The sequence below is a fragment of the Melospiza georgiana genome, chromosome 2, assembly GCF_028018845.1.
Source record: "Melospiza georgiana isolate bMelGeo1 chromosome 2, bMelGeo1.pri, whole genome shotgun sequence".
Classification (NCBI taxonomy): Eukaryota; Metazoa; Chordata; class Aves; order Passeriformes; family Passerellidae; genus Melospiza; species Melospiza georgiana.
In genome coordinates this window covers 18,430,338-18,457,548 of record NC_080431.1, presented here as the reverse complement: position 1 = coordinate 18,457,548, position 27,211 = coordinate 18,430,338, and the positions used below count along the sequence as shown (strand labels likewise).

Genomic DNA, 27,211 nt, shown 5'->3' with positions numbered 1-27,211 from the left:
TGAGAAATACACAGGGGGAAAGAAGGAAAAGTGACTGTGGCTGGACTGTAGAGGGTTGCAGAGGTTGCATGAGAGTATGTGGTAAAATGATATAGAAGATCAGGTAAGACAAAGGAGAATGGTTTTAAACAATAGGGATGATTTAGACATTAGGAAGTAATTCCTCACTGTGAGGGTGGTGAGACACTGGAACAGATGTCCCAGAGAAGCTGTGGATGTCCCATTAGTGGAAGCGTTCAAGGCCAGGTTGGATGAGGCTCTGAGCAGCCTGTCCCAGCCCATGGCAGGGGAGCTGGAACCAGATGGTCTTGAAGGTCCCTTCCAACCCAAATCATTCTGTGATTCTATGACAGTAAGATGTGCAAAGGGTGAGCCAAGCAGAAGATTCAGTAAATCTAATGGGAAAAATGCATTGCCAGACCAACAGTGTATCTGAGCAGTGATATAATAATTGAGTAATTGAGTGATCAGTTTTGAAGACATGGCAAAATGGTTATGGACATATTCAAAGGAAAAGAAAATTAAATAATACCAACACTAATGAACAACTCCTGACATACTTTGTACTGGCATCAGGACTTCAGGGGCAGAGAAACTGGATTTCTCAGCATACAAGCTCCCTGTGTTACTTCTTCAGGCCCTGCCAGTTACAAGGACAACCAGCCAAGAACTCCTCAGAGGCCACAGAATGCACACGGGTACTTACTTCTCACAGTTGTACAGATCACAGCAATAGCATGTGTTACTCTTCACTTTCAGCTGGCACCTGCTGTTTAAGGTATGACATGTAACCTGCCAAAAAACAGAAACTTCTTTAATGGTCAATGTTTCACTGTTGTGTGAATCATCCTACTGTACTGACCACAAAAAAAACCCAGCTACTACAACATTGTCAGGTTGTATTACCTGTTGTGCAGAAAGATCCTGAGATTCCAGAATTCATGACTGGAAGCCAGAAGGCCACCCCTGAGCTCACAGGAGTCCTGAGTCTGAGGGCATTTGCACTGTGGAGCCCAGAGCTCCCAGGACCAGCCTGCAGCCAGGGCTGCCAGAGTTTTCAAGCACTTTGCTGCACAGCCTGGTGCTACTCTGCTGAGACCCAGAGGGTGCAGCCAGGAGCCTCAGAGCTCTACAACTGTGACAAGCTGACTGTGGGTCTGGAGAGAGACACTACAGCAAACACTGAAGTGGATAAGAGAACCAGTTGTTATAGTGGGAAAATGGCAAGGGAGCCAATTTATCTGAACAGCTTCCAATAAAGGGGAGCTCTCCCCTTTCAGTGAAACCCTCCTGAAGAAGGAAGTAATTATGAATAACAGCAAGAATAATCTTCAAACCCACAAACAGAATAATTCAGAAAATATCCAAGCACTCCAGCAAATAAGTACCATTTATTGCAGGCTCTCAAATTCAAAACTGAAAAGGTTTATTTATGTGAGGAAGAATTGCAGGGATGGACAGATGTTAGAACAATAAAGGCAGGCACACGTAAGCCACTCTCCATCCAGACACAAAATCATTTTAATGACTCCTTAAGTATGGTAAGCATTAATTATTTCTATTTGGCACTACAGACCAATTGAAATACTTTATATATAAGGGTTTGGGTTGTTTTTTTTTTTTTTCCCTGAGAGTTTTAGCTTATTGACTTTGAAATCCTGGAGAGCTGTCAGGTTTTAAAAGCTAGCAGTCAGAAAATACATTCTTTATATAGCTTTTATTTGATAGGAAAAAAAAATCTCTGCCACCACTGAGAATTATTTTGTTCACAAAATACAATTAAAATATATTATTGAATGGAAAACTCACAATGAAAAAGTAGAAGGAACATGCTTAGGAATACATACCTGCTTTTGACAAGTTTATCAGACTCAGGCTAAGCTCTGGCTTAGTCCTCAAGAGATGTTAAACTAGATGTTTCTCACTTCCTAAGTCCTGAATCTGTGTATCCTTTTAGTATGAAAATTGTCACTGTTGATAAGTCTGTACTCCTCATGTGCTTGTTCCCAGCAAAAAGGAAAACCTTAAACACACACACACTCAGCAACAGAGCAAGTTCATCTCATAACTGCTCTCCAAGTTGGCACACTTGTCCTTAGCAGGATTTGATTGGGCAGTGGAAGATGGGTGACAAAATTAATGTTAGAAGGAGATTAAAATGATTCCTTGGGATTGCTTTGCTGCTCAGGAACAAGGCTGTACCTGTGGTTAGTGTCTCATACAAATCAGCTCTTCTATCCTAAAATTGTAGAAATAAAAGGATGGTCTCAGTCTAGGTTGCAATCTGGAAAAAGAGCTCACAGTTTGATACAGGCACATCCCACTTGTCACAAGGACACCTCACCCAGGTGAGGACCTTGTTTCACCACCATTTCTCTATTGTGCCTGAACTTACTGGAGTAAGGGCTAAGGGCTACCTAAGGGCTTTGCTGGCCTGAAGTCACATTCAGCTGCAGCTGTCAGCCTGAGCTGCAGCTGACAGCACAAGAGGAGCACCTACTGCCACTGACCACATCATCCTCGTCAAGGCAGGGACTGAACCATCCCACATGGTTACTTCTCAAAGCAGGCTGAAAACCAATCCTGGAGCACAGCGTGCTACCTCAGCCATTTTGTGGGATGCCCTACACTTTTGCATTCAGTAGATCTTCAGACTTTGGTTTTGACCTCCTCTATGCAGTGACATTGGCCTGGGATCTGCAGAGTTAAAACACCATTTTCCATTACACATGCATGATTGGGATAGGAGGGCTTTATAAGATGGAATGGGCTGCTAAAAAGTGGTTTGTTCTCATGCATGGTTTGGGGACCACTTCTGATAGGAAATAAAAGTAGTTTTTCTCTCTCCAAGCATTAATAAAGCCAGTCTGCCTGTTTTAATGGAGAAGGCTAAAAGTACAAAACAGGGAGATCAGCATGACCTTAAACATGTTTTTGGCTGCTTCTACACTACAAGACACATAATATTGGCTGAGGAAGTTACTGTAGTCATCTATTTTTATCACTGCATTTTTAAAACATGCATAGAACAAGACACTCCTTTTTAGGAGAAGGGTGGATAAACCAAAATAAACAAATTGGTGTGTGGTATGAGCAAGGGTGGTGGAAACAGGCCATTTGTGGGTGTTCTGCATGTCAAGACCTATTATTTCATTTCAGTGACCAGACACACACCTTTTTCATGTCCTGGACATTTGTGATTTATTATCTCCACAGCATCAATTGAATATATGTTCTCCTGTCATGGTAATTGCCAGTAAATCATTCTTTCTGCTTTGAGCAAAGAGAACTGAAACAGGCAGACCAAATGAGCCAGAGATCACTTACAGGTGAGAGATGTCAATCAAAAGGAAACTGGCAGTCAGTAAACTATCTGCTTTCCTGGTTAAGTGTTTGCCTGGCATGCAGAGCATGCCCCCTGCTCACTACCTGGCAACCTCTGGAAAAGCAAAAGCCAAGTATAAATGCTATGAATTCCTAACTCTGAATTAGTATACATTGACTCTAAATCAGTGAACAACCAGACAAGAATGTTATAAGAAACTACATACTTCTAAAAGATATGGGGTTTGGTTTTTTTCCAGAATAGAGGGAGGAGTTCTGGGTGGCCCAAGTTTAGACATTCCCAGAACCAGCAGAGCTGTGGAAAACCATCTGGCCAGAAGCCTGAGGCTGGGGTCACCTGCAAGGAATTGTGGTCAGTGGGACACCAACCACATTCTCATTACAGGAATCAGAAGCATTTCTCAGGCCATGTCTGAGTCTGAGTGTGCATGCACACTTTAGAAGAGGAAGGAGTAAATCTTCCAGGAAAGGGTGTTGTCACACTTAAGAAGTTTGTCTGGGTCAGTCTTTTACATGAGATCAGTGAAATATTTTTGCCATACATTTTCTGGAATCAACAGCAGGATGCCCTAGCATCCTCCAAGATTTAAGGAGCTGCTTAACCTGCTAGTACACTTCACTAAGCTTTCTAGAAATATTAGTGACACCATTCCCCATACACCTTTTCTTAGCCATGGCAGGAATGGTGATGAAGAACAACTGGCTTCTTGAAAGTTATACCACTGTTTATACCATTTCACTTTTCTATTCACTCCCACCAATTTATCACAATAATAAAATAGGAAAAGAAACTAACTCTGGACTTCTCAGGAAGCGAGCCATTTGGATAGAGGCACTTTCCTGACCAAGCTAATGTCACTGAGATAATTAAAATGCTGCATTCAAACTGCTGATGTTCTTGACCTGTGCTGGATGAATACAGAGATTTGAAGTCTTCTGGATGATACAGATGGATTAATTTAGATATTTCCTATTCCACTTGGAGTCTACAAAACCCTTCTTAGAAGAAGATGCCAATGTGACAAACAAATTCCAGACAGTTATTCTACAGCATGGATGGACTAGGAATCATTCCAACCCCAGAGTAAAGTACTGGATACAAACACTGATGATGACCCAAAACCTCACTGACTGTAGTGATTTTAAATCATCAGAAGCTTGGACAAGCAGAGAGTCACTTGTGGAGAAAAACAGTGGCACTTCTATCTACCCATGATCTACATGCACACACATGCTCTCAAACATCTCCCTCGCTCCTCCCCAGCACAGCAGAAATGAACACATAATGAGGTGAGTTTGTTTACCTCAGTCTGGTAGGCATCATATAGGAATCCTATTCCACTTGAATAAAACTGGCATCTTTTGTTATACAGGGGTCTGGGTTCCTGTAAAGAGAAAAACAGCCAAAAAAGTGATTGGTTTGGAGGAAGTGGAAGGCACTATGTACATTTCCCCATGTGGATGTTTACAGCTCTGTGGAGCTGAAGCAGTGCAGTCACTTGGGTAAAAGGCTTACATCCCCTGTGTTGGCCTTCCTTCCTGAATGGCTCTCCTCAGGGTTACATTTTCCATCCTCACTCCACCTCTAAGCTATGTGAGGATCATCTATTTTTCTCTAAAAGACATCACCTCTGCATTTAACCACTTGACGTCATTTAACCACACTCAACGTCAAATAGTACTGCTCTGACAATGGTCCAGTCATTCTTTTTTCTGGTGCAGTTTCTTACCTAAGAACCAAGATTTATTTTGCAGGTTGTTTTCAAGATATCGGACTTTCTTTTTAAAGATTTTCAACAATGTCCATGGTGAAAACAAAGTCAAATAGATAATAGTCTGAGTATTCCACTTACAACACACACTTCAAACCCCAGAAGTAAAAAAAAGAATAATAAGGAAATTAAGGCATAAAGAGAAAGCAATTTACATTGTTTGGTTTTGCCTTATTTTCCATTTATACAGTTGCAAAAGATGCATTCACTGCTCATATTTCATATTTTACTTGTAACAGTTCCCACAAACTGATATAAGGGAAGAACACAATGAAATATCCTTGGCCAGATGGAAAATGTGTGTTTCTGACCTTGGCAAACAGCCACTTTGAAGCCTGGAGGGTGCATACCTCAGTCAGTTTCAGGACCAGACCATATTTGTTTTGGGAGGATTTGACAGCTTTAGTCCTCTGTGATCCAATGTCTATCCCAAAGCAGTCTTGGAATTACTTATTTGCAAAAAAAAAAATAAAAAGACTTTTTCAACTTTCCATCACTTATCTAGTCCTGATCCGTGCCTTCAAAAGCATGAAGAGCTGGGAGCATTTGTTGATCTGTTGGAAGGTAGGAGGGCTCTGCAGAGGGACCTGGAATGGTTGGATGGATGGGCAGAGTCCAATAAGATGAAGTTTAATAAATCCAAGTGCATTCTGGCCACAATAACCCCCTGCAATGTTACAGGCTTGGGACGGTGTGGCTGGACAGTGCCCAGGCAGAAAGGGACCTGGGGGTGCTGACAGCCGGCTGAACGTGAGCCAGCAGTGTGCCCTGGTGGCCAAGAAGGCCAAGGGCTCCTGGCCTGGATCAGGAACAGTGTGGCCAGCAGGAGCAGGGAGGTCACCCTTCCCCCCTCTACTGGGCACTGGTCAGGCCGCATCTTGAGTGCTGTGTCCAGCTCTGGGTGCTCAGTTTGGGAAGGACATTGAGACACTTGAGCGCATCCAGAGGAGGCAACAAGGCTGGAGAGGGGCTGGGAACACAAACCCTGTGAGGAACCACTGAGGGAGATGGGGGTGTTTAGCCTGGATAAAAGGAGACTCAGGGGTGACCTTGTCATTCACTACAAACTGAAAGGTGGCTGTAGTCAGGTGGGGGTTGGTCTCTTTCTCCAGGCAGCAGCTGACAGAACAAGAGGACACAGCCTTTCCTCCAAGGGAAATACAGGGTGAGCATTACGAAAAAGTTTTTTATGGAAAGATGGAATTGTGCGCCTAAGGTGGTGGAATCATGATCCCTGGATGTGTTTAAAAGAAGACTGGATGTAGCACTTGGTGCCATGGTTTAGTTGAGGTGTTAAGGCATGGGTTGGACTCAACGATCTTGAAGGGCTCTTCCAACCTAGTGATTCTGTGATTCTGTGGAAGTACTCAAGCACTCATTGCTCCTCAGTAAGTCAGTCAGACCAGATCCGAGACAGATGATGCAAACCCATTATCTGCTATCCCTCTTTCCATGCCAACTTACAAGCAAAGGACTATTTAAGCTGTTAACAGAAATCTTCACTGATTAACTTACACTGCATTTTAAAGCTTTAAAATCCATCGGGGAATAACCCAGATTTTGCATAAAGATCTGCAGTACTTCAGCTCACAAGCAGAGTATTCTCTGTTTGTTGGATAATGAAGTGTGAACTGTATAAATCTGCCGATCCAAAATACATAACTAGTTAAAATGCAGAGCTATGCAGGAATGCAGAGAGATCAATGAATAAAGCTTCTCCATCAGCTTGTTTGCCTTTCTGATTACTCCAGCAAACTTAAGCAAGTTTGGACACCAACTCTCAAGGGTTAGAGAAAGGTTAGCTTGCTGCATCCAAAAATATTTATTTATACTACACAAGTGTAAGGAAAAAAAGCTTCAGTAACTCTTCTTCTCTAGAGGAAAAGCAAATACCACACGAACAGCATGCCGTGTCTTGAACTAGGTCAACATTCTTCCACAGTCCTGGGAAAGCAATAGCCTTTAGCCATGACTTCCAGGGACAGCTCTGGTTGGGAGGTCTAAGAGGATTGCAATTTCTTTGCCAGAACAAGGAGCTGACGAGGAGAGGAGCTCTGCTGGACTTCATAGTTACAAACAAGGAAAGATTGCTTAGGGATGTAAAGGTCAAGGGCAGCCTTGCCCCTATGTTATGCTGGAGTTCAGAATCTAGAGAGGATGGAGCAGGATTCCAACTCTGGACTTGAAGAAAGGAGACCTTGGTTTATTCAGTGATATGTTTGGAAGACTCCTATGGGATACAATCCTGGAAAGCAATGAGCCCCAGGAAAGTGGGTTGATATTCAAGGTTCATCTCCTCCAAATTGAGAAACAGTTCATCCCATCTAGCAGGAAATCAAGCAAAGGCAGCATGAGGCCTGTGTGAATAAACAAGGAGTTCCAGATGTAACTTGGGCATGAAAAGGAAGTCTACAAGAAGAGCAGTAAAGGGGAAATCACCAGGGAAGAAAAAAGTTATATGAGCCTGCACAGATGGGGTTAGGAAAGCCAGAGCTCTCTTGGGATTCAGTCCAGCAAGGGTTGCAAAGGGCAGGAAGAAGGGCTTCTATTGGGTGTATTAGCAGAAATCAGGAAAATGTGTGCACATTACCGAATAAGGCAGGCAGCATAGTACAAAGACATGGTATAGATCAAAGTATTCAGTGCCTTCTTTGCCTTGGTCTACAGTGGAGACCTGTGGGAAAATCTGGTACAAGAAAGAATTGCCCTTGCAAAAGGGGGATCAGTTTAGAGAACATTTAAGCAGGCTGGAGATACATACATCCCGTCTTCAAGGATGACAAGAAAGACAATCAAGGCAGCTACACACTGATGGGAAGGGATGGAGCAAATAATCTTGGAAACAATTTCCAAACATCTCAAGGACATGAAGGCAATTTGGAGTAGTCAGCATGGATTTACAAAGCAAGAGTCATGTCTGAACCACCTATTGACCTTCTACAAGGATGTGACTGGTTTGGTGGATGAGTGGAGCTTCTTGCTCACCTGCTTCTGGATCTTTATCTTCACTAATCCCTCCGTTGGTCTCTCATTCTCACAGACAAGCTAAATAAGGGCTAAATAACTGGAGAGTGAGCCGGACTGAAAGCTGGCAGAACTGCTGAGGTCATAGTGCTGGGAGCAGTGATCTGAAGTCCAGCTGGAGGTGACTTAATAGTTGTCTGCTCCATGGGTTACTGCTAGGATAATATTGTGTAGCATCTCAGTTACTGAACCGGGTGATGGGTAGAGTGCAGCCTCTGCTAGCTGTCAGATGATACAAAACTGGGATGAGTGGCTGAAACACCGCAGGACAGCGTCATTATTCAGAGAGACCTGGGCTGGAGAAATGGCCCACAGGAACCTCAACAAGTTCAGTACAGGAAAATGTCAAATCCTGCACCTGGGGAGGAATAATCCCATGCACCAGAAAAGAGTGGGGCCTGAGTGTCTGGAGAGCAGCTTTAGAGAGGGTCCTGGTGGGTAGCAAGTCAAACAAGAGCCAGCAATGTGTCCTTGTGGCAAGAAAAGCCGGCAGTATTCATGACTGCATTACAAAGAGCACCACCAGCAGGCCCAGGAAGGTGTTCCTTCTTCTTAACACTGGTGAGACACATCTGGAGTACTGGGTAAAGTGCTGAGCTCCCCAGTGTGAGAGACACCACAGACATGGTCTGTGAATTAACAGACTGGAACATCTGTCACAAGCAAAGCAGAGCTGGGACTGTTCAGCCTAGACAAGAGAAGGTTCCCATGTACCTTATCACTATGGGTCTATACTTGAAAGGGAAGTGAAGATGGAGCCACATTTCTCTCAGTAATGTCCAGAAAAATGACAAGATGCAGTGGGCACAAACTGAAATATGGGAAATTCCATTTAAACATAAGAAGAAACCTTTTTTATTCTATGGGTGATTAAACACTGTAACAGGTTTCCCAGAGTGGTTGTGGAATCCATCCTTGCAGATATTCAAACTGGACACAGTTCTGAGCCACCTGTGCTAGCTGACACTGCTCTAAGCACAGGTGGTTGGATTAGAAATCTCCAAAGGTTCTGCCCAGTCTCAGCAACTCTGATTTTGTGAAGAGGGTCAGAGTCTATGTCAGCCTATGAGCAGACTAACAAGTTCTCTCAAAGTATCATAGGTTATGAGTTCAGCACCTGCAAACAGATGCTCCCTGGCCTTACCTTTGGGGCGTTCACATCTTACTACAGGTTGCTGATGAGTGACTCCACCACATCACACTATGAGGCTGAGTCTGACCCTATGCTAAGATATTCCCCTCAGAAGCCTCTATCTGCTCTTAAAGGCAGTGAGAGAGCTGTCTAATCTGCCTCCATCAAGTACAGGAAGATCCTCACTTTTGGCCCTGATCTCTTGGCTTACACAGTTTTTCTACCTCTTACACTTTCTTCCTCTTAAAAAAGAAATTGGTCCTTTCATTGGTTTTGTCTTCAATGGAAAAGACAAGCACACTTTTCATCCAAGTGTGCTTGTGACTGGAAGCACCACTGTTCTCTGAGGAAAGAGGTGATTGATTAATCCATACCAGCTATTATGGCTTGATACTGATGTGCAGCAAAAATGTCAGAGCTGTGACTTGGAAGCGACCACAGTGAATACAGTTATTATGTTTGCATGCACAATCATGACAAACAATAACCTTCCTTCATGCACCTAATTTTGAACAGCAAGCTTGCTGCACTGATACAGCCAGTCTTCTGCATTCAGTCCATTCTCTAAATGCATCTCTATGTGCAATGAAATAAATGAGTGATGATCAAGTGTACAAAAATAACAAAGATTAGATAACATTGGCCTTGTCCAGACACTTACAGAATTTAACACCTAAAGCACACAGCTTTTAAGTAAAGGTACACTGGGGATGCCAAAATGTTGCATTGGTAAAAGCTTCCATTTTCATGTTACAGAGCTGCTGTGGTCTGTCTGTCTACTGAGGTGTTTATATGAATAAGGCACCACATAGATATTAAAAAGTGCTTAAAAGTTATCCAACGGTATGTCACACCACATAAACACCCGCTGGACTTTATAGGAGTGTCTCTTACCAAAGGCAAATGAGACATACTTTAAAGCTATAAAACTATTCCTAACAGATTGGTCTTAAAATACTTCACATTGCTCACAACAGATTGTGTATGAATATAGTATATACCTACCAGTCCCTGATTCTTCCTGATTCTACTGCTTATAGCAATAGTGGTTGAGATAGAGCTACTGTTAAATACTATATATGTGTGTGTATGCATATATATACATTTCATCTATTAAGAGTAACTCTAAAGTGTATAACAACAATATTCTTTTTAACTAATTCAGGATCATTTGATACCAAGAACTTCCTCAACCACTATTACTGAGACAGAGCTATGCAATACCTCCCACTAATGTAAAATATTCATATATAACACATAATGTATTCCCTTTCTCTGCTTCTTTGAGTAAGTCCCTTTAAATAGAAATGGGCAGGTGGGAAAGTTCTGTTGCTAAAAGCTCTGCTGATACACACACAGGACAAAATTTGTAGGCTGGTAAGGAAGGACGAATTTTCTACAAAAATGTTGTTGTATTCTTGGGTTTGTTTATTTATTGGTGCAAAAGAAAAATGGACAGGTTTTATTCAATCCTTCTGAGCACTGGAAAAGATGATTTCTTAGCTAACTACATTTGTGTATACCAAGCAGGTACAGTCAGAATGCCATCAAGCTAAGTTTTCAGATGTGTCAGAAAACCCCCCAAAACCCAGGATACTCAGTACTTCCCTTTAATTTCAGACAAATCAGAACTACTCAGCCTTGAACCCTACAAAGCAAACTATAGCTTTCCCTCTTCTTGAATTTTTTTATTTCAATACTTTTCTAGTATATGTATTAAAACCTGAGAGTGACAGACAGACAAGAGGGAAGGCTTTATGCCAAGGAAGAGAATGGTCCAAATATAGAGGGTTTTGGTTTGGCTGATTGTTTTATTTTAAGAGCATACAACAGAAACCCCACATTGTCTTTGATGGTGGGAGCATTGCAGTACATTTTTTGTGTAAGAAAAGTATTTTTTTAACAGTATCTTTGGTGGATTTGATAAAATGCCGGTGGGGAGGTTGAAGGGCTCTAGGCTGAGGTATGGAAAGAAGCTTTTTCTATGCCAGTTTTTGTTTCCTTGGAGAACAGATATATTTTGGATAACATGGGGAAAATTCCATCTCCCTTAAGTGTAAGCTCACTTTCAGAAAATGCAGATATAGCTTAAACTGTATAGACTGAAATGTATGCCATACTTTACAAAACATGGCTAATAATTTATTGAAATAATTATACAGTGAGGGCTAATTTTTTCCAATTACAGTATTTATTTAGTCTTAGCTTCCATAGCTGCATCAAGAGAGGTGTAGATTGATCAGTGCCAGGGAATGTTCCCAGGGCTGAAACTCAAGCATCAAGCCTATTAAATTGTTAGAACTGTGCTGGTGATGGCTTTGGCCTGGGCAAACTATCACTCTTCCAAAATATTTTCTGGGCATGGTTTGTAAATTAGTATGGGCCAAGAACCATTCCCAGTAAGTAATTTGGACATTGCCATTTACATTCCAAGAGACTTTGAGAGTGAGGACGTGGGTTTCACCATGCCAGTTGGCCTGGGGAGTAAGGAACCATCCTGGTCACATGAAAGAGATGAATATAGATAAAATTGAGGAGTCCAAAATCAGAATAATGTTTTCAGTGTCTCATTAGTGTCAAGTTTTAATTCTCTGTTTTTGCTTGTTTTCATCTACAGCAAAGCTAGCAATGAATAGGAGAGGGAAAGCTGCCAAGATTTTTCAAGTTTAATCCTAAAAACAAACTGAAACATCACCCTTCAGTGCCAGCTCAGCCTTGTGCCAACAGCTGGGTGTTCTGGAGATTATCATTCCCCTCAAGATCACACTCTCTGCTAACTTTCTCAAAACAGTCATGCAAATATGAACAAACAGAAGTTATTAGTAATTAGCTTTGATGCTTCTCTGGGGGGCTAGATGGAGCACAGTTATCTGTGTCTGCCCCACACTGGCTGACAGCACATGGCACATGGGAACACACAAACCTGAGAGCTTTCAGACCAAAGATAAAGAAGCTCCTAAAAGAAGGGGCCAACATATTAGGAGCCTGGGAAGGCAGGCAGACTGGATCACTGTCTGGGGGCCCAAGTTAAGTTGGTTGGATCCTACCCTGTACAAACAATGAGAGGAAATGCTACAGGTCTTTTGTAATTCCTGTCTCACTCTGACTCCATCTTTTCCAATAGCATTCCCAATGAGAAGGGTTTCTCCTAAGGAAGACTGCTAGAAAATCCTAGGGATTCACAGGAGTGATTAATACAAAAATTGCTTTCAATCACAAACAAATGAAATATGTCAATTTTAAAAAAATTTATGAACAGTTTCCATATTGGTTCTGGCCACTTTAGTGTTAGGAACTTCTGAGTCTAAGGCCAGTATCATCAACACTGCAGTGCGGGGGCGTCGGCTTTGAAGCACAAAACATTTCACAGCTCAGTTTGCTCCCCAGCCTTGTGACTCCCACATAGAGCACATCACCACTCCCCTCTAGAATCAGAAACAAGGGTGGGTTTTTTTGAAAAGTGTTTTGGGCTTTTATTCACTGGCAGATAAACCTACAATTCAGTTTTCAGTTTGTAATTTCTGAAGCAGAAATGGCTTTCATTTCAGAAAACAATTTATCTTGCAGTATTTCACTGTTACATGGAAAAAGAAGAAACAATACCCCCTGAAATCTCCAAGTCTGTATTTCTAGTTATTGAACCCCCATCAACTGCCAGAAAACTAACTAATTAAAATAACCATTTTAAAACTGCTAGTTTCCTGGAGACCTGTATCTTCTCTTGTGTTGTTAAAGAATCTTTAACTACCTGGTAGTCCAACAGAATGCCTTACTCATAATTCATGAGATATAAAATTTTTGTATACATATAGTTACATATGGTTTGTTTTGTAAACTATTTGTTTACATACAGTTATTAACATAGTTTTCCTCACATGCCTCATTAAAATTTATTTCTGTAACTAATACCAGTAGTTTCAAACCTTTCTATTTCAGACAGCAGCTGAGCAGAGAGTTCTTCCGAGAGCTCAGTGTGTAGCAGGAGCCTCAGGGCAGGACACATCATGTGCTCCCACAGGAAATGTTGACTCCTTGGACAAACCAATGTCCTGGGCTGCCCAGCACCACCATGGGGCTCAGTGGGCTTCTCTTCCCCCCCTTCAATAGCTGGGGCAGCTGTTATGGGAGTGCCAGGCATCAGCTCCTGCCCTCTGCCAGGATGTGCTCTTTCAGTCAGTGCCAGGGACTCTAAAGAGGTTCCACCTCTCTTATTCACAAAGAAATTCAACCCACATAATAAATTGGTGGTAAGCATTTGGCTGGCAGCTATCTGGAATGCTGTGGTTGCTATAAAACCTCAGGCTTAAAAACCACTGTGACCCTGAAAGGAAGTCCAGGTGCTAGAAAATAAAGTCATGGGCATTATGGAGAGATGATTGAAAGACAGAAATTGTAATAAAAACAAACCATTTTTTTTTTTAATTAAGGAAGTTGGGAAAGTACAGTTATGATCAGAAAATTAAATGTACTACTGGATTTGGCAGTGTTAAGTTTACATTGAATTTCATCATCTTAAAGGTCTTTTCTAACCTAGATAATTCTACCATTCTACGATAATCCCTTCCTATTTCACCTTTTGACCATGCACTAAGACAGTTTTTTTCTGGAATTATTAACATAGCCAACAAGGTCATAATCAGCTTTTGAATCTAAATGTGTCAGTTCTGTTTCACTTCAAGTGGGCCTCCAGGCCTTTCCATTTCTTCATTTGAGCCATTTTCCTCCTCTGTGATTGTTCCTTACTTTTTCTGATGTTTTGCTCTCTCGATACCATCATGTTGACTATTGACATGGGAAGTCCCAGGCTGTCAGGGTGTGCACAGTGCATGCTGGGTGGGATTTGGAAGGGAGAATGCTAAAAAGTGAGCCATTTCTCACTCCCACAGTTCTGTGTGAGTGCAGCAGCCCACCTCTAAGGCCATGCTTCTGCCAAGGGCTGCAACAGACCCAACTGGCAGGAATAGAATGCTTTCAATTTTTTTGCTATTTTCTTTCAAAATGTACACAATAATTAGGAAAGTATATTAAGAAACTTTAAGCCCTAGAATAGTGCGTGTTAATTCAGTTTCTACACATGTTGCCTATGCCTTAGGAGTCAAGGGCTCCCAAATGCACAGTTGATCAAACGCTTCAAAGCAAGGCAGAGTGAGACAGAGACATGCTTCTGTTCATGCCATACTGCTACTGTAACTACAGCACTTTAGTGATCCCCTGGTGCAAATAATACATCCCCAGTGTTGTTTAAGCACTTCAGAGGCAGCCGCCAGGGTATCTGGTTACACTCTTTGGGTGAGGTCACGCCATGAGAGCAATTCCACTGCAGACTGCAGACAATGCTTACCCTTCTTGCACTTCTACATCTGCCTTGCATGAATTTAAGAGCTGATCTTCTTCTAGAAATGCTGCACTCCAGCCTAGAGACCCTGCCTATTTTGTCTGCTATGCCAAAACAACCCAACTTCAGTGCTGAAAATAGGAAAAGCAGCTGGTGGGGCTTAAAACTTTACTGTCACAAACTAGATTTATTTCACATTTCCAGGGGTTCTTTTTAGAATTTCTATTTAATCTGAAAGACTGGATCCTACTGAATCCTCTTCTCTTAACATTTGGTAGCAGCACATATTCATTTCAGGTCTTTCAAACCAATAAAATATTCAGAATACCTGTAAACTGTCATGGCTGAAAACCACACAAATATGCTTCTGTCTCATTTTATATTTCCTCGCTGATTTTTTATTTATTTCTACTTTGCAGTGGTAGCCTTAGTCTTACTCTTTATTTTGGTGAGGTTTGTGCTCTGGTAGTACTGCTACAGTCAAATGAAAAGCCTCCAGATGCTGGAGCTGCCCCATTGTAGGACAATGGGCACAGACAGGACACTTCCTGATGCGGACTGACAGATCTGTTCTCAGATGGATACAGATCTATTAGGAGAGGTTAAGAACCCTTCAAACAGGTGATTTTCCCTCAATGACTTTTGGCCACACTCTCCGTGGCACGAAGGTGGGAGGAAAGGCCTGTCAGCCTTCACAAGCAGATGGAGTGCAGAGGAAGAGGCAAAAGAAACGGGAGCTGACTCCCCGGCACATTCCCAAGGAGGTTCAGTGCTTGCAGTGCCTTTGGCTGAGCAGGCTTAGGTGGTGGTAGGAAGGAAGGACGTGTGTGCCGAGCCGCTGAGTGACACGGTGTGTGTCCGCTCTGGCTGCTCTGCGGATAAGGCCACCCAAGGCTCCAGTGAGAAAGCCTATTCCTGCCTTAATACAGCAAATCCAAGCCTGGTCTGCTTTTCTTTAGTCAAGTCTTGCTAGCCAGCGTCTCTCAGGATGAAGCTATAGACCTTCCCACAACACCTGCAATAGCTATGTTGTGTAGTTAAAAACTTAGCCTTACCACTGGCTTTTACACAAGTTTTTAATGATGCAATTAGCTGATACTATTCAAGGCTGTAATTTTAGTTATTGCTTGATGCAGTTAGGTATTTAATTGCTTATTATAGTTGATTACTTCCATTGATTACATTACTTTGATTATAGGGTTTGTTATATGAACTGATTGCTCTGTCTTGATTGTAATGATGTTGTGCCGTGCGAGTAATTAACGTTTCCACAAGAATGCAAGAACTGTTTATTCTGTTTCTGGTAATGTGACTCAAATACATGAAAAACTGCTCCATCTCCTTCCTCTTGCCTTAATGCTATCAGAGTATGTAAGAAATCACTGAACCACAGAATATTCTGAGTTGGAAGGGACCCACAAGGATCATCAAGTCCAGCTCTTAAATGAATGGAATGATCCCACACAGGGATCAAATCGGCAACCTTGGCATTATGAGCACCATGCTTTAACCAGCTGCACTAATCTCATATAAATCTCTAAGTATACTACTGCAACAAGCGTCATTTTGGAAGACACTAGCCTTTAGGCATCTGAAATACTGAATATCCTGCTGACTGAAATGTACAGGGGTTTAATTTATAATGCTCTTTTGGATTTGTTTTACAGCAAAGGGAAGGAAAAGAGGCTGCACTAAATACACTAATTGGGCAATATATAAATATATTGAGTATCTACATCTACAGATAAAATGCTGGAGGCTTAATAAACATTGGTTTTGTGTTGGTTTTAATTTTCAGGGCATGGCACAACATATCCCTACTATATTTGATTAATGTAATAACAACTTTATGCATGACATTTTTATGTTAGCTATTGAGCAGAAACCAGCCAGAAAGCAGCTGTTTATGCCCAGCAATTTGCTATGAAAGGTCCCTATCATTCCTGTAACAGGGAGACCCCCACTGCCACATGTCAGCCAGGCTGACTGGCCTCATCCAAATGGGAGGAACTGAAGGACTGGGATCCAAAAGGTCATAGAGGAGAAAGCCCATGAAAGAAACCTCAAGAGGAATGAAAAGACATGAATTTTAAAAGTAAAATTGTCTAAACAATTAGTGAAATGGTTCATGAATGCCCAGACTGCTCAGGTACAATTAGCTTTTCCCCATCTCCACTGGCTTGTCATTTTGAAGCTCACATGCATCTCAGAAGATCTTAGAAATGTTGTAATACATGGCGCTCAGTGCTCCAGAGGAGAAGAAGTCACTGGATATACTGATGGCTGGGAATGTAGAGAGAACTGCACTGAGCCGTACAAGAAAACTTTAGGCAGATTAGGTAAAAAAATTTCTTAAGTATGTTACCTTCTTGGAATTCATCATAAAAGACTAAATAAATATATTACAAGTGTGAAGTTCCATAATCTAGCAGCAGTGATGCAACACATTTTAATAAGCTCTTAACAGAGCCATAAATAATCATAAATCAAAACTTAGTTGAGTACCTGGGAACATAGTTTCCATGGATGTTATATGCAATTGAATAATCATCCACCCACAGAGAGAGAAATTCCTGCTCTATGATATGATTATTCATACTAATTGTGGTTTCTTCTTAAAGGGGAAACAAATAAAACCTTTTGCTAGAGCTTATTGCAACTGAAATAATACTGAAACACCCTTAATTACACCCTTAATTTTTACTCTAGTAGAATTTAAGGACTTCAGATCCGTATGAATAAACAATGCCTTTATTTTTTTCTTTTTTTTTTTTTTTAACTCCACTAGTTTCTGCACTGGGCAACTGAAAACAATGTTTTTCCTTTGAGAAATGATGAAAAAACTGTTAAGTATTTTTGCTTCAATCTGAAGTCTGCAGGTGGTTATTTTCACTCCCTCTGTATGTCTGTGTAGAAGCTTTGAAATTTTTTCATAGAAAAGAAACATCTGTTGTTAGTCTAGAACCATTTCTGAGAATAGGAAACAATAAAGGACATTATCTTCTGCTGACAGCCCATCAGAGTGAGGTAGATTAGCTTTTCAGAACAGACTGCAAACCCTTTGACCCAGTCACCCACCTTTCTGAGGATTAAAGTGTAATTAACTTGCTTTGTACACTTCGCATAAATTCCATCATGGCCCGTGCTTTGCAAAGTAAGGAAGCAAAGATGGAAGTAGACAATAAATCTCCCCTGACCCAAGCTACTATTCTGCATTGCTGAACAAGTTCTGCTGTCTCTGCCACTCACCTGATTGTTGGATGTATAGCAGCCACACAGATGCAGAAGCCATTATCTATGTACAAATGCAGAAGACTATAATCCGTGAGAACTAAAACACCAGTGTAATTTTAAATTTAGATCAAATCCTTCTCACTTTCTCATATTATTTCTAGCATTAATAATATGATTATTAATATCAGTAAAATGTGTACAATTTCCCTATCCTATTTCCTTATTTCTGGAGCTGATTTACAATATACTCAATGGAATTCATCCCTATCTAAGTACACTAGAAGCAAAGCTAAAAGAAAATAATTAACCTTCAGAGTCAAAGAGATTGGAAATGCCAGATTTGCTACAACCCCAATGCACTAAAAATTCTGCCCAGTTGTACACTGACATTGTGGTCTCTATGCAACAGGATCATGCAATTAAATGGCAGTGGCATTTAACCATTAGTTTTCAAATATTCAAATGCATTAACATTTTCCCAAAGTACAAATTCCCATTTTAAAATAAAAGAACAGTCTTCCTCCCTCCATATTGCATGTAATTGTAGAAAGATGATCTTACTGCATCTTCACAGAACTCCTCCCTCAAAGCTGCCTTGCTGCAGTTTGAATGACTAAAGCAAAGGCATTGATGAGATATCTCAGTTTGGGCTGTTACATCTCAAAGAGGGAAGCCAATGGATCAGTGTTTATGTCAGGGGGCTTTGGAATCCTTGGTTTTGTCAGCAGTGAAGGCATTTGTTCTACAGTGGGGCAGATGGGAAAGGAACCCAAACCCCTCTTTTCCCTTCTTATCAAAAAGTAAATTCCTCTTTGGTATCCAAACACAGTGTGTGTGCTGCCTAATGGTTGAGACATTTCTGTTTGGTTGGCACAATACCAGCCCTTCTCCCTCTGGAGAACAAGTCACAGCAGGAAAGGAAAAAAAGGATTTTAAAGAATTTGCAATTTGGCTAAACCTGAAAGGAATTTCAGGGATTAAAAAAAAAAAAAAATGCACTGTGTAAACTGGGAGCTTTGTCCTTGACAGTGTGAGAGGCTCTGCAAACTCGAGGGGGAATCATAAGATGTTCTCCAAAAATAAAAATGGTTGCCATTATTTTTCTTACTGCAAAATATCTGGCAACCATAATGCATACTACCAGCTCCTCTGTAATGTCAGTATATTTGGGCTGTATACATAATATCTGTCTGGAAACAGAGGAATATTTGTGGGTACAAAGTCCCTTCATCTGTGTTCTAGACCAGAAAACATTAGCAAGATGGCAGTTTTGCTGACAAATCCCTGGATGCATCCAATATATTCAATATATATGTACTCATATATATATATATATATGTATATATATATAAATATATTGAATGTACTAATCATTGGGTTGTCTTATATGTTATCCAGTATGTGAGGAATGGTGGTTTTAGTAGAGAAGTTTTTAAGTTATGTTCATGTTGAAGATTGCATTTCCTCTGTTGATTTGAAGATCAGCTAGCCTAGATCAGAAAGATTGATAAATGGTGTTCAAGTGGTTTTAGTCTATCAAATCCTAAACATTTTCTAGCAGAGGACAGGTCCTGGCACCACACAGACAGGTTTTACAACAGGCAATAGAGTTTCTACCTGACTGTAAAAATAGTTCACAGAAGCCTTCCTTGAAGATCCTGCTCTAGAATGATCTCCTGAATAACAAAGCCTAAATAATTTCATCCCAAGACATATGCTTCAAGTTCATAACCTCTGGATATGCTTCGTAAGATTACACAAAAAGAAGCTTGGAATTCAGATATTTCAGTGATGGAGGATTATCCATAACCTTGACAAAGCTGCTTCCATAATTCATTATTGTCAAAACCATGTCTGCTTCATGGTTTGAATCTTTTTAGCATTGACTTCAACTCACTGCACTTCTTTTGTTTTTGTGTGAAGGACTAAAAGGCATCTGCTATCAGATAACATTTGACTACACAGATACTTTAGAAAGGCCATAATCAATTTACCTGTCAACCTTTTCTATGTTAAATAAAACAAATCAATCTTCTGAGTACTTTTTCTAAAAGCTCCTACTTCAGATTTCAGATTTTTCTTCTCCAAACCCTTTCCAAGTCAATCAGGTCTTTGGCAAAGCAACAAGGAAAACCAGAGCTGGAATCAGTAATCTAGCAGTGGTCCCACAGGCTATTCCTATGTTGCCAAATAAAAGCCAGAGACCAAACTCCACACAGTCCCAGCACTTTGCTCACATCAACACAGCTTAGCATTATATGTCCAGTTCAAATCTGGCTTCAAAATAGCTTGTGGGGGTGGTCTGAAATTCTTCTATGATGTCAGTACCTTCTCTTCTAGTAGATGTCCTTCTGACTTCTGTTTTCAGGCTTTTGCTTATGTACCTCTGACTAATTTACCTTTCACAGGACTGGACACTCCCAAGCTATAATGTGCTTCACAGGGAAAATACATCTGAGTAACAGGAACAAAAATGATAGTACAACAGGCTCCAAGCTCTTCAGGCCCTCCAGGAAAATTCTTTTTCAAAGTATTTGCCCTTTGATTTAAAGTATTGTCAGCTGCATTTGGACATGTGAATGGGGTTGTCTTTCAGCACAAAAGAGAACTCTTGGCAGATGGGCTTAAGCTGGTTGCAAGAATCTTCCTTTGCTCCAACCCTCGTACTAAGTGCATAAAAAAGAATTAATCCCACCCTGTAAATGGCTGGTGCCCTAAGAATCTGTGCTTCAGTGTCAGATGCAAGGTCTAGTACTGGAATTAATACTGTGGGACAGTTGACCATTGGCATCAAAATGTACTGATTGCAAACTTAAGCACTCTGTATTTAGGAAGTTCACAATGAAACAATGCTCAGTGGACCATCAACAAAAAAATCACTGCTGACCTAGTGCTAGTTTTCAGTTAAAAATGTTTAGTGCTCTCTCTGCTAAAAGAAAAATACAATTGCAAAGCCTTTCAGAGAATCACAGAATAGTTTGGGTAGGAAGAGACCTTTAAAGTCCATCTAATAGCAATGAACATCTTCAGCCAGACCAGGCTCAGAGTCCTGTCCAATCTGACCTTGAATTCGTTTCCAGGGATGGGGCACCTACCACCTTTCTGTGCCATCTGTTTCAGTGTTTTACCACCCTCATTGTAAAAAACTTCTTCCTTATATCTAACTTAAAATAACTCTCTTTTACTTTAAAACCTTGTCCTATCACAACAGGCCCTGCTAAAAATTTTGTCCCTATCTTTCTTATAGGCCCCTTTAGGAACTGGATGGCCTCAGTCTGGTTTCCATGGAGCTGTCTCCTCTCCAGGCTAAACAACCCCAGCTATCTCAGCCTGTCTTTGTAGGAATGGTGCTCCATCTCTCTGATCATCTGTGTGACCCTTCTCTGGGCTTGCTCCAAGGGATCCATGTCCTTTCTCTGCTGATAAGGACTCCACAGCTGGATGCAGCACTCCAGGTGGGGTCTCACTCGAGCAGAGCAGAAGGGCAGATCACCTCCCCTGACCTGCTGGACATGCTGCTGTTGATCCTTTTGATAGTATATGCTATGCCATGCTATTACATTATTGAGTCATACAGGATGGAAATGGAATTAAAAGTAATTAGGTGTAATTTTGTCTCACGTGGCAACATGGAGAACACAAAATGCGTTTAGAGTTGTTCTCCAGAGAATCTACCTGATTCAATTCCAGTGAGAAATTATTCTTTGAGTTGTATTAGACATGGAATAAAACTATTTGTTTTTTTCTTCAATTGGAAGGCCAACAGGCTCGCTCAGAACATTTTCAAATGGCTTTTAGAGGATCTGACCTGCAGTGTGCAAGACTGTGGCCTGTGTTATGTGCCATGGGCTTATGAAGCCACCCTGTAGTAAAAGGCAGCAGTGGCCAGCAAAGCTGCCAGTCACCCCTGCTGCAGTCCTTGCCTGAGTGTCTGTAACTGCATGAGAAGCTCCAGAGATGGGAAGGGGATGGAGATCCTCGGCCACTGCACATTCAAACACCACATGTAGCTGCCGGCTCCTGAGGGCACACACGGCAGCACCGGCATCCTCTGGCCCAGGCCTCAGAGAGCAGCGGGGAGCCCTCAGTCACTGCTGGGAGCCCTCAGCCACTGCTGGGAGCCCTCAGTCACTGCTGGGAGCCCTCAGTCACTGCTGGGAGCCCATAGATAACTGCTGGGAGCCCTCAGTCACTGCTGGGAGCCCATAGATCACTGCTGGGAAACCACAGGACAATGCTGGGAGCCCTCAGTCACTGCTGGGAGCCCTTACTCACTGCTGGGAGCCCTCAGGCCAATGCTGGGAGCCCTCAGATCACTGCTGGGCAGGGGTCTCTATGTCTCTGCCGGGGAACCGCTCTTAACACAGAAATCAGCAGATCTTCATCACATAGAACATGTTTATAATGTAGTTATTTGTTCACTAGGTTGGGGCTGCCAGCTTTACATTGCTTAATACAGCAGCTTTGGAGTTCTACCAACCAGAGCTCAATCTGCATGAGCATTCCCCAGATCAAAGACTCCATGTTCCCATTGCCTTGTCTCTGTGCCTCAGAGAAAGTGAGTTTACATAATGCCCATCTTATCAAATAGTATTTTGAGTTATGTATATAAAGAGAAGGCAAATATTTCAATTTAATTTCTAAATTCCAAAATAGGTAGGTAATTACCCAGCGGATACACTTCAGCAGTCCACAAGCTGCACTAAAATCATATGAATGAAGATCTGAATCTAGGAATGTTTCAGTATCCTCTAGTTCAACTAAGTTCATTCTCAAGTTCATTTCAGGGCTTAGCACCTGACGACATATTCTTTTTTAATTAATTCCTTAAGCCATCACTGTCAAGAGGAAGAAACTAGGTCAGCTGAAAATGAAATTAAATCACTGTCACACAGAAGTGGCTTTGAAGAAGAGGAACAACTTAACACTGCTTGGTTTGGTGTGCATTTTAGATGTCACAATGGACAAGTAACTCTGCCTTCCAGAGCACCCAGCTTTTCCTTCACAGAATCACAGAATAAACTCGGTTGGAAAAGGCAATTTCTTCCCTTCACACCTGGATTTCTTGCTGTTGGCTATTTTAGGTTCCACCTGGAGCGCAACTGCAAAACTAAAGATCATATGGCAATGGTCAAGGCTTGCAGTCATGAATAGGAGATCATAGCTACTGCAGAGAACCTGTACCTGTGGTGGGACAGGGAATCTCCCTGTGTGGTAGGAGGACATTGTTGAATGATCTCCATTAGAACAACTGGACTATTCTCATCCACTAAACAACAAAATGTCTGAAACAAACACAAATGCACATAAATTCCTTTAATCACCATATTTTTCTGAAATAACATCACTGCACTTTAATTTCAACTTTGATTTATTTTTCTTGATTCTGGTTTGGTTGTTTTTTTCTTTTTAAGGTGAATTATATCTGCATTATTTCTTAAATAAGCTACTGCTATTTTAAATCAAGCTACATTTCCTTCAGTGTTTTTAATTTTATAAATGGTGTGATCCAGACCTTTCTATAAAGCAAAGTAAGTCTTAAATAATTTAAGCCACTCTTTTCTGAAATACATCCATTTCCTAGAAGAATTTTTGTCAATTTCATGCCTTCTTGGGAAGGAAATAAAACAGAAGAAACTATTTTATTATTCTATTCACAGTTTTATAAAAGCAGGAGAAAATGTGCAACAATAATTGTCTCCATTCCACTGCAGGCACATACTAAGAAAAATCTGCAATTATGTGATTTGTCCTCTTCACATCCTTTCCAGCTCAAATGAAGCTAAAAATAAAACAAAAAAGGGGGACACATTTCTTATTCCAAATTGATGTGAAAGATGCTGTATTTGTAGTCAGTCTGAAGACTGCTTGGCTTCAACTACCATTTCTCACAAAAAGTTGATGGCTTTAGTATAGGCACCTGCTCTGACATTGAATTTGTCCTTTCCATGACTGGAGGACAGTTTACTCCAACTCTTCAGCAGTTGTGCCCCAAAGGCAGTGGACAAAATGGCAACAGCACAAGCCAGGACTGAAAAAGGCTGGTACTGCCTGTAGCAGTGGACTGAATGTGGTGTTGCTGCTCTTCCTGAAGGAAATGAGCTGTGATGCAAAGAGGATGTAACACAGTGTCAGTGACACTGTAGTCTGCATGGCACGTGTTCTTCTGATAAAGCCCTACCATTCCTGTAAATTAAATTAGGAGCACACTTACACTATCATCCCTACAGACCTTCCCAGTTGTGTTAGTCAGAGAAACTTGGTGATGTACACCTTTACTTCACCTGATCCTATCAAGTTCCTTATCAGACAGAGGAGAATGAGTTGAAGGGAGTATGATCATGCTGAAATGCAAATTAGTTTTCCAACAAATAGTGCTACTTAGTATTTCTTTGCTCTGTCATAGGTGAAAGAGACAGCAAGATACAAATGTGACAAACAGAACTAGGCCCAAGTGTAAACAACTGGTCATGGATTTCCATGAAGCCTGTCAACTGGTTGTCGCAGACATTTTTTCATAGAAATCCTTTCTTTCAGATTTCTGCATCTTCTGGGAAGCAAGGGCCCCAGAAGAGAATGTAAACAATTGTTATCAGCTGCTGTAAAATGCAATAGGATGCACCTGTGATTGGTTCATGTTCCATGTTTTTAATTGAGAGCCAATCACAGAAGCAAGCTTGAAAAAAGATTCCCTGGAGACAGAACTTTGTTTGAGATTCTATTCTATTCTATTCTTAGCTTAGCTTAGCAAACCTCTGCAACTTCTCTCTTGATTCTATTTAGTATAGTTATAATGTATTATATATCATATATCAATAAATCCAGCCTTCTGATCAAGAAACAAGATTCTCGTCCTTCTCTCTCACCCCAGCGACCTCCTCAGGTCGCTGTAATATTTGGTGACCCCTCGTGTCAGAGCAAAAATTAATTTGATAAGACCAGAGGAGCAAAATTGCTGCACTGGGTAAAATCCTGTATGTGTAGCATGTGATGGTTGCTTTGAAGCGACCACAGAAGTGGATTCAAGCCAGGAGCTGAAGAACTGAAGATCCTGATTTGGACAGAGTTCACAGCCAAGGCTGACCACAAAGAGAACCTGAAAACCCTCCGGGAGATGTTTGGAAAGAGCAGCAGACCCGTGGAGCTGGCCAGAGCAAGCTGGACTCTTTCAAAAGGTACTGTTCGCTTTTCTATCCCTGAGGATTCAGCCCTTCATAGTTTGTGGCTGTTTGTATGGCAGACACATGCCTTGCAGGAAGAGGTTCGTTTTACTCCTTCAGGAGAGAAACTTATTGCCCTCTGGCAAGAATGGTGTAGAAAAGACAGATTTTTTTTTGAAAAAACAGATCTCTATGAGTTCTTTCGGTGGGCAAAGCTTTTTAGGTTCTTTACTGATGCCCTATACGCTTTGGATGTTTTCATCTGGGAGTGCATGAATTCCATCTTTTATTTCGTCTACAGTCAGGGACGTCTCTTGCCTTCTATCTATCCAGCATTTATAAAGCTCTTCCCAGTTCTGAAACGAAGAGCAGCTACTTTTCAATGGATTTCTAACTGCTATGGGCAGGATCCGTTTCCACCGTCCTCAGAGGGAGAAGACACGGTTATAGTTATAATGTATTATATATCATATATCAATAAATCCAGCCTTCTGATCAAGAAACAAGATTCTCGTCCTTCTCTCTCACCCCAGCGACCTCCTCAGGTCGCTGTAATAACTGGTCATGGATTTCCGTGAAGATTGTCATGATGTGACTGAAGCAGGATCATGTTACCGGGTTGTACAACTCCAGCACTCCTGGGAATGGATGGAAGGTGACTAGCCCCTCCCACCCTTCAGCTCTGCACAGGAGATGCAGTCATACCCAGTCACTGACTTACCCAGATACAGAACTGCACTCCAGATTGTAAAATGCTTTTTTCTTGGGTGGGTGCAATGACTTTGTGCCTTGGTGTTCTCCTACTGAAAACACCTAGAAAGGGGTGAGGAGCAACGTCTGTGTCTGTGCTTGAGACTGAGCACACAAACTGTCCCCTGACACAGGACCTCACCTCAGAGAAGCTGTGTCTACCCTCAGCAGTGGGGAGCTGTGGCTGCACAGCTGCACTGCAGTTACAATGTGTAAGACTGCACAAGTGCCATCTGAACACTTCCTTATGATCCCATTAAATTAGGACAGAAACAAGTCAGGTTCCCGGGAAATTACAGAATCACAGAATCCTCAAGGTTGGAAGAGACCTTCAGGATCATACAGTGCAATCATTAACCCTAAATCACCTTTACACCATATCCCTAAGTGACATATCCAGATGCCTTCGTGGACTTCCAGAAATGGTGACTCTGCCATCTTCCTGGGCAACTTTGTCCAATGCTTAACTACTCTCTCAGTATCCAATCTGAATCTCCCCAGGCTCAAGTTAAGGCCAGTTCTTCTCAAACTTGCAAGTAGGTCATGGCATAAAAGACTGACCTTCACCTCACTGTAACTTCCTTTCAGATAAATAACCTCTGCTTCTCCAGATTAAACAACCCCAGTTGCCTCAGCCTCTCCAGGACAGGTCCAAAATTTCAACAAGTGTCAGTGGTTTTCCAGGGCACAACCACTGAATGTTCTGGAGCAGGGAATCTAAATAGGAATTTGCTCCCCTCTGCTTTTAAGCAGCTCCCATGGAAAGGCTCCCTGGGCCTTTGCTAACCAGAACTGTTAAATCAGGTATCATTCAGACCAGCTACAGGGTAAATCCAAGAAAAAGCAGGCCACTTTGGCATCATGCAGGGTCTGTATACCACAAAACATGACTACAATCCAGAGCATTTACCCATGCTCACATTGCACACCTCAGCTTTTTACACCAATAGATGTTTTTTGTCTTGTGCGATGCATATGATGCTCTGAAACACACATTTGGTTTAAAGCCCTCTTCAGTAACACTAAAATATAAATCAGTTTATAACTTTTTGCTCCAGGTGATCTAAAGCCTAATTATTCTGAGGTATTTGCTAACAGAAATTCAATAGGGTCTCACTGATGCCAGTGGAGTTATGCTGCCCCTCAATGAACATAAGCAGAAAGATGAGTGGCTCGTGGTATTTCATAGCAGAGAGAGCTTGTATACTATCATGCTGTATTATTTAGTATACTCCATCTGACCTCTAATGTCTGTTAACACACATGACTACTTATTTCCTGATGGTTTTGGAAATCAAAGCTCAATTAAATCTATGGTTTTGACTGATTTTTTTAGGTATTCTATCACAAAAGATAGAACAGCAAACAACACATTTCTAACCTAAACTAGCATATTCAAATCCCATCAGGTGAGGGTGCTCATCACTGGTTGCATTCCAAATCTTTACTGTGCCCAAAA

At 41.5% G+C, this 27,211-nt stretch overlaps 1 protein-coding gene across 1 annotated transcript in view; it reads right to left on the bottom strand.

Annotated features, from left to right (window-relative positions):
• Positions 1–27,211, bottom strand: part of TMEM255B (transmembrane protein 255B) — a 68,887-nt gene that overhangs the window by 11,643 nt on the left and 30,033 nt on the right. The window contains exons 5-6 of the mRNA XM_058018264.1: positions 4,650–4,730; positions 707–792 (exon numbers count right to left, since the gene is read on the bottom strand). Of these exons, the coding sequence (XP_057874247.1) occupies positions 707–792; positions 4,650–4,730 (167 nt within the window). The remainder of the gene's footprint in view (positions 1–706; positions 793–4,649; positions 4,731–27,211) is intronic.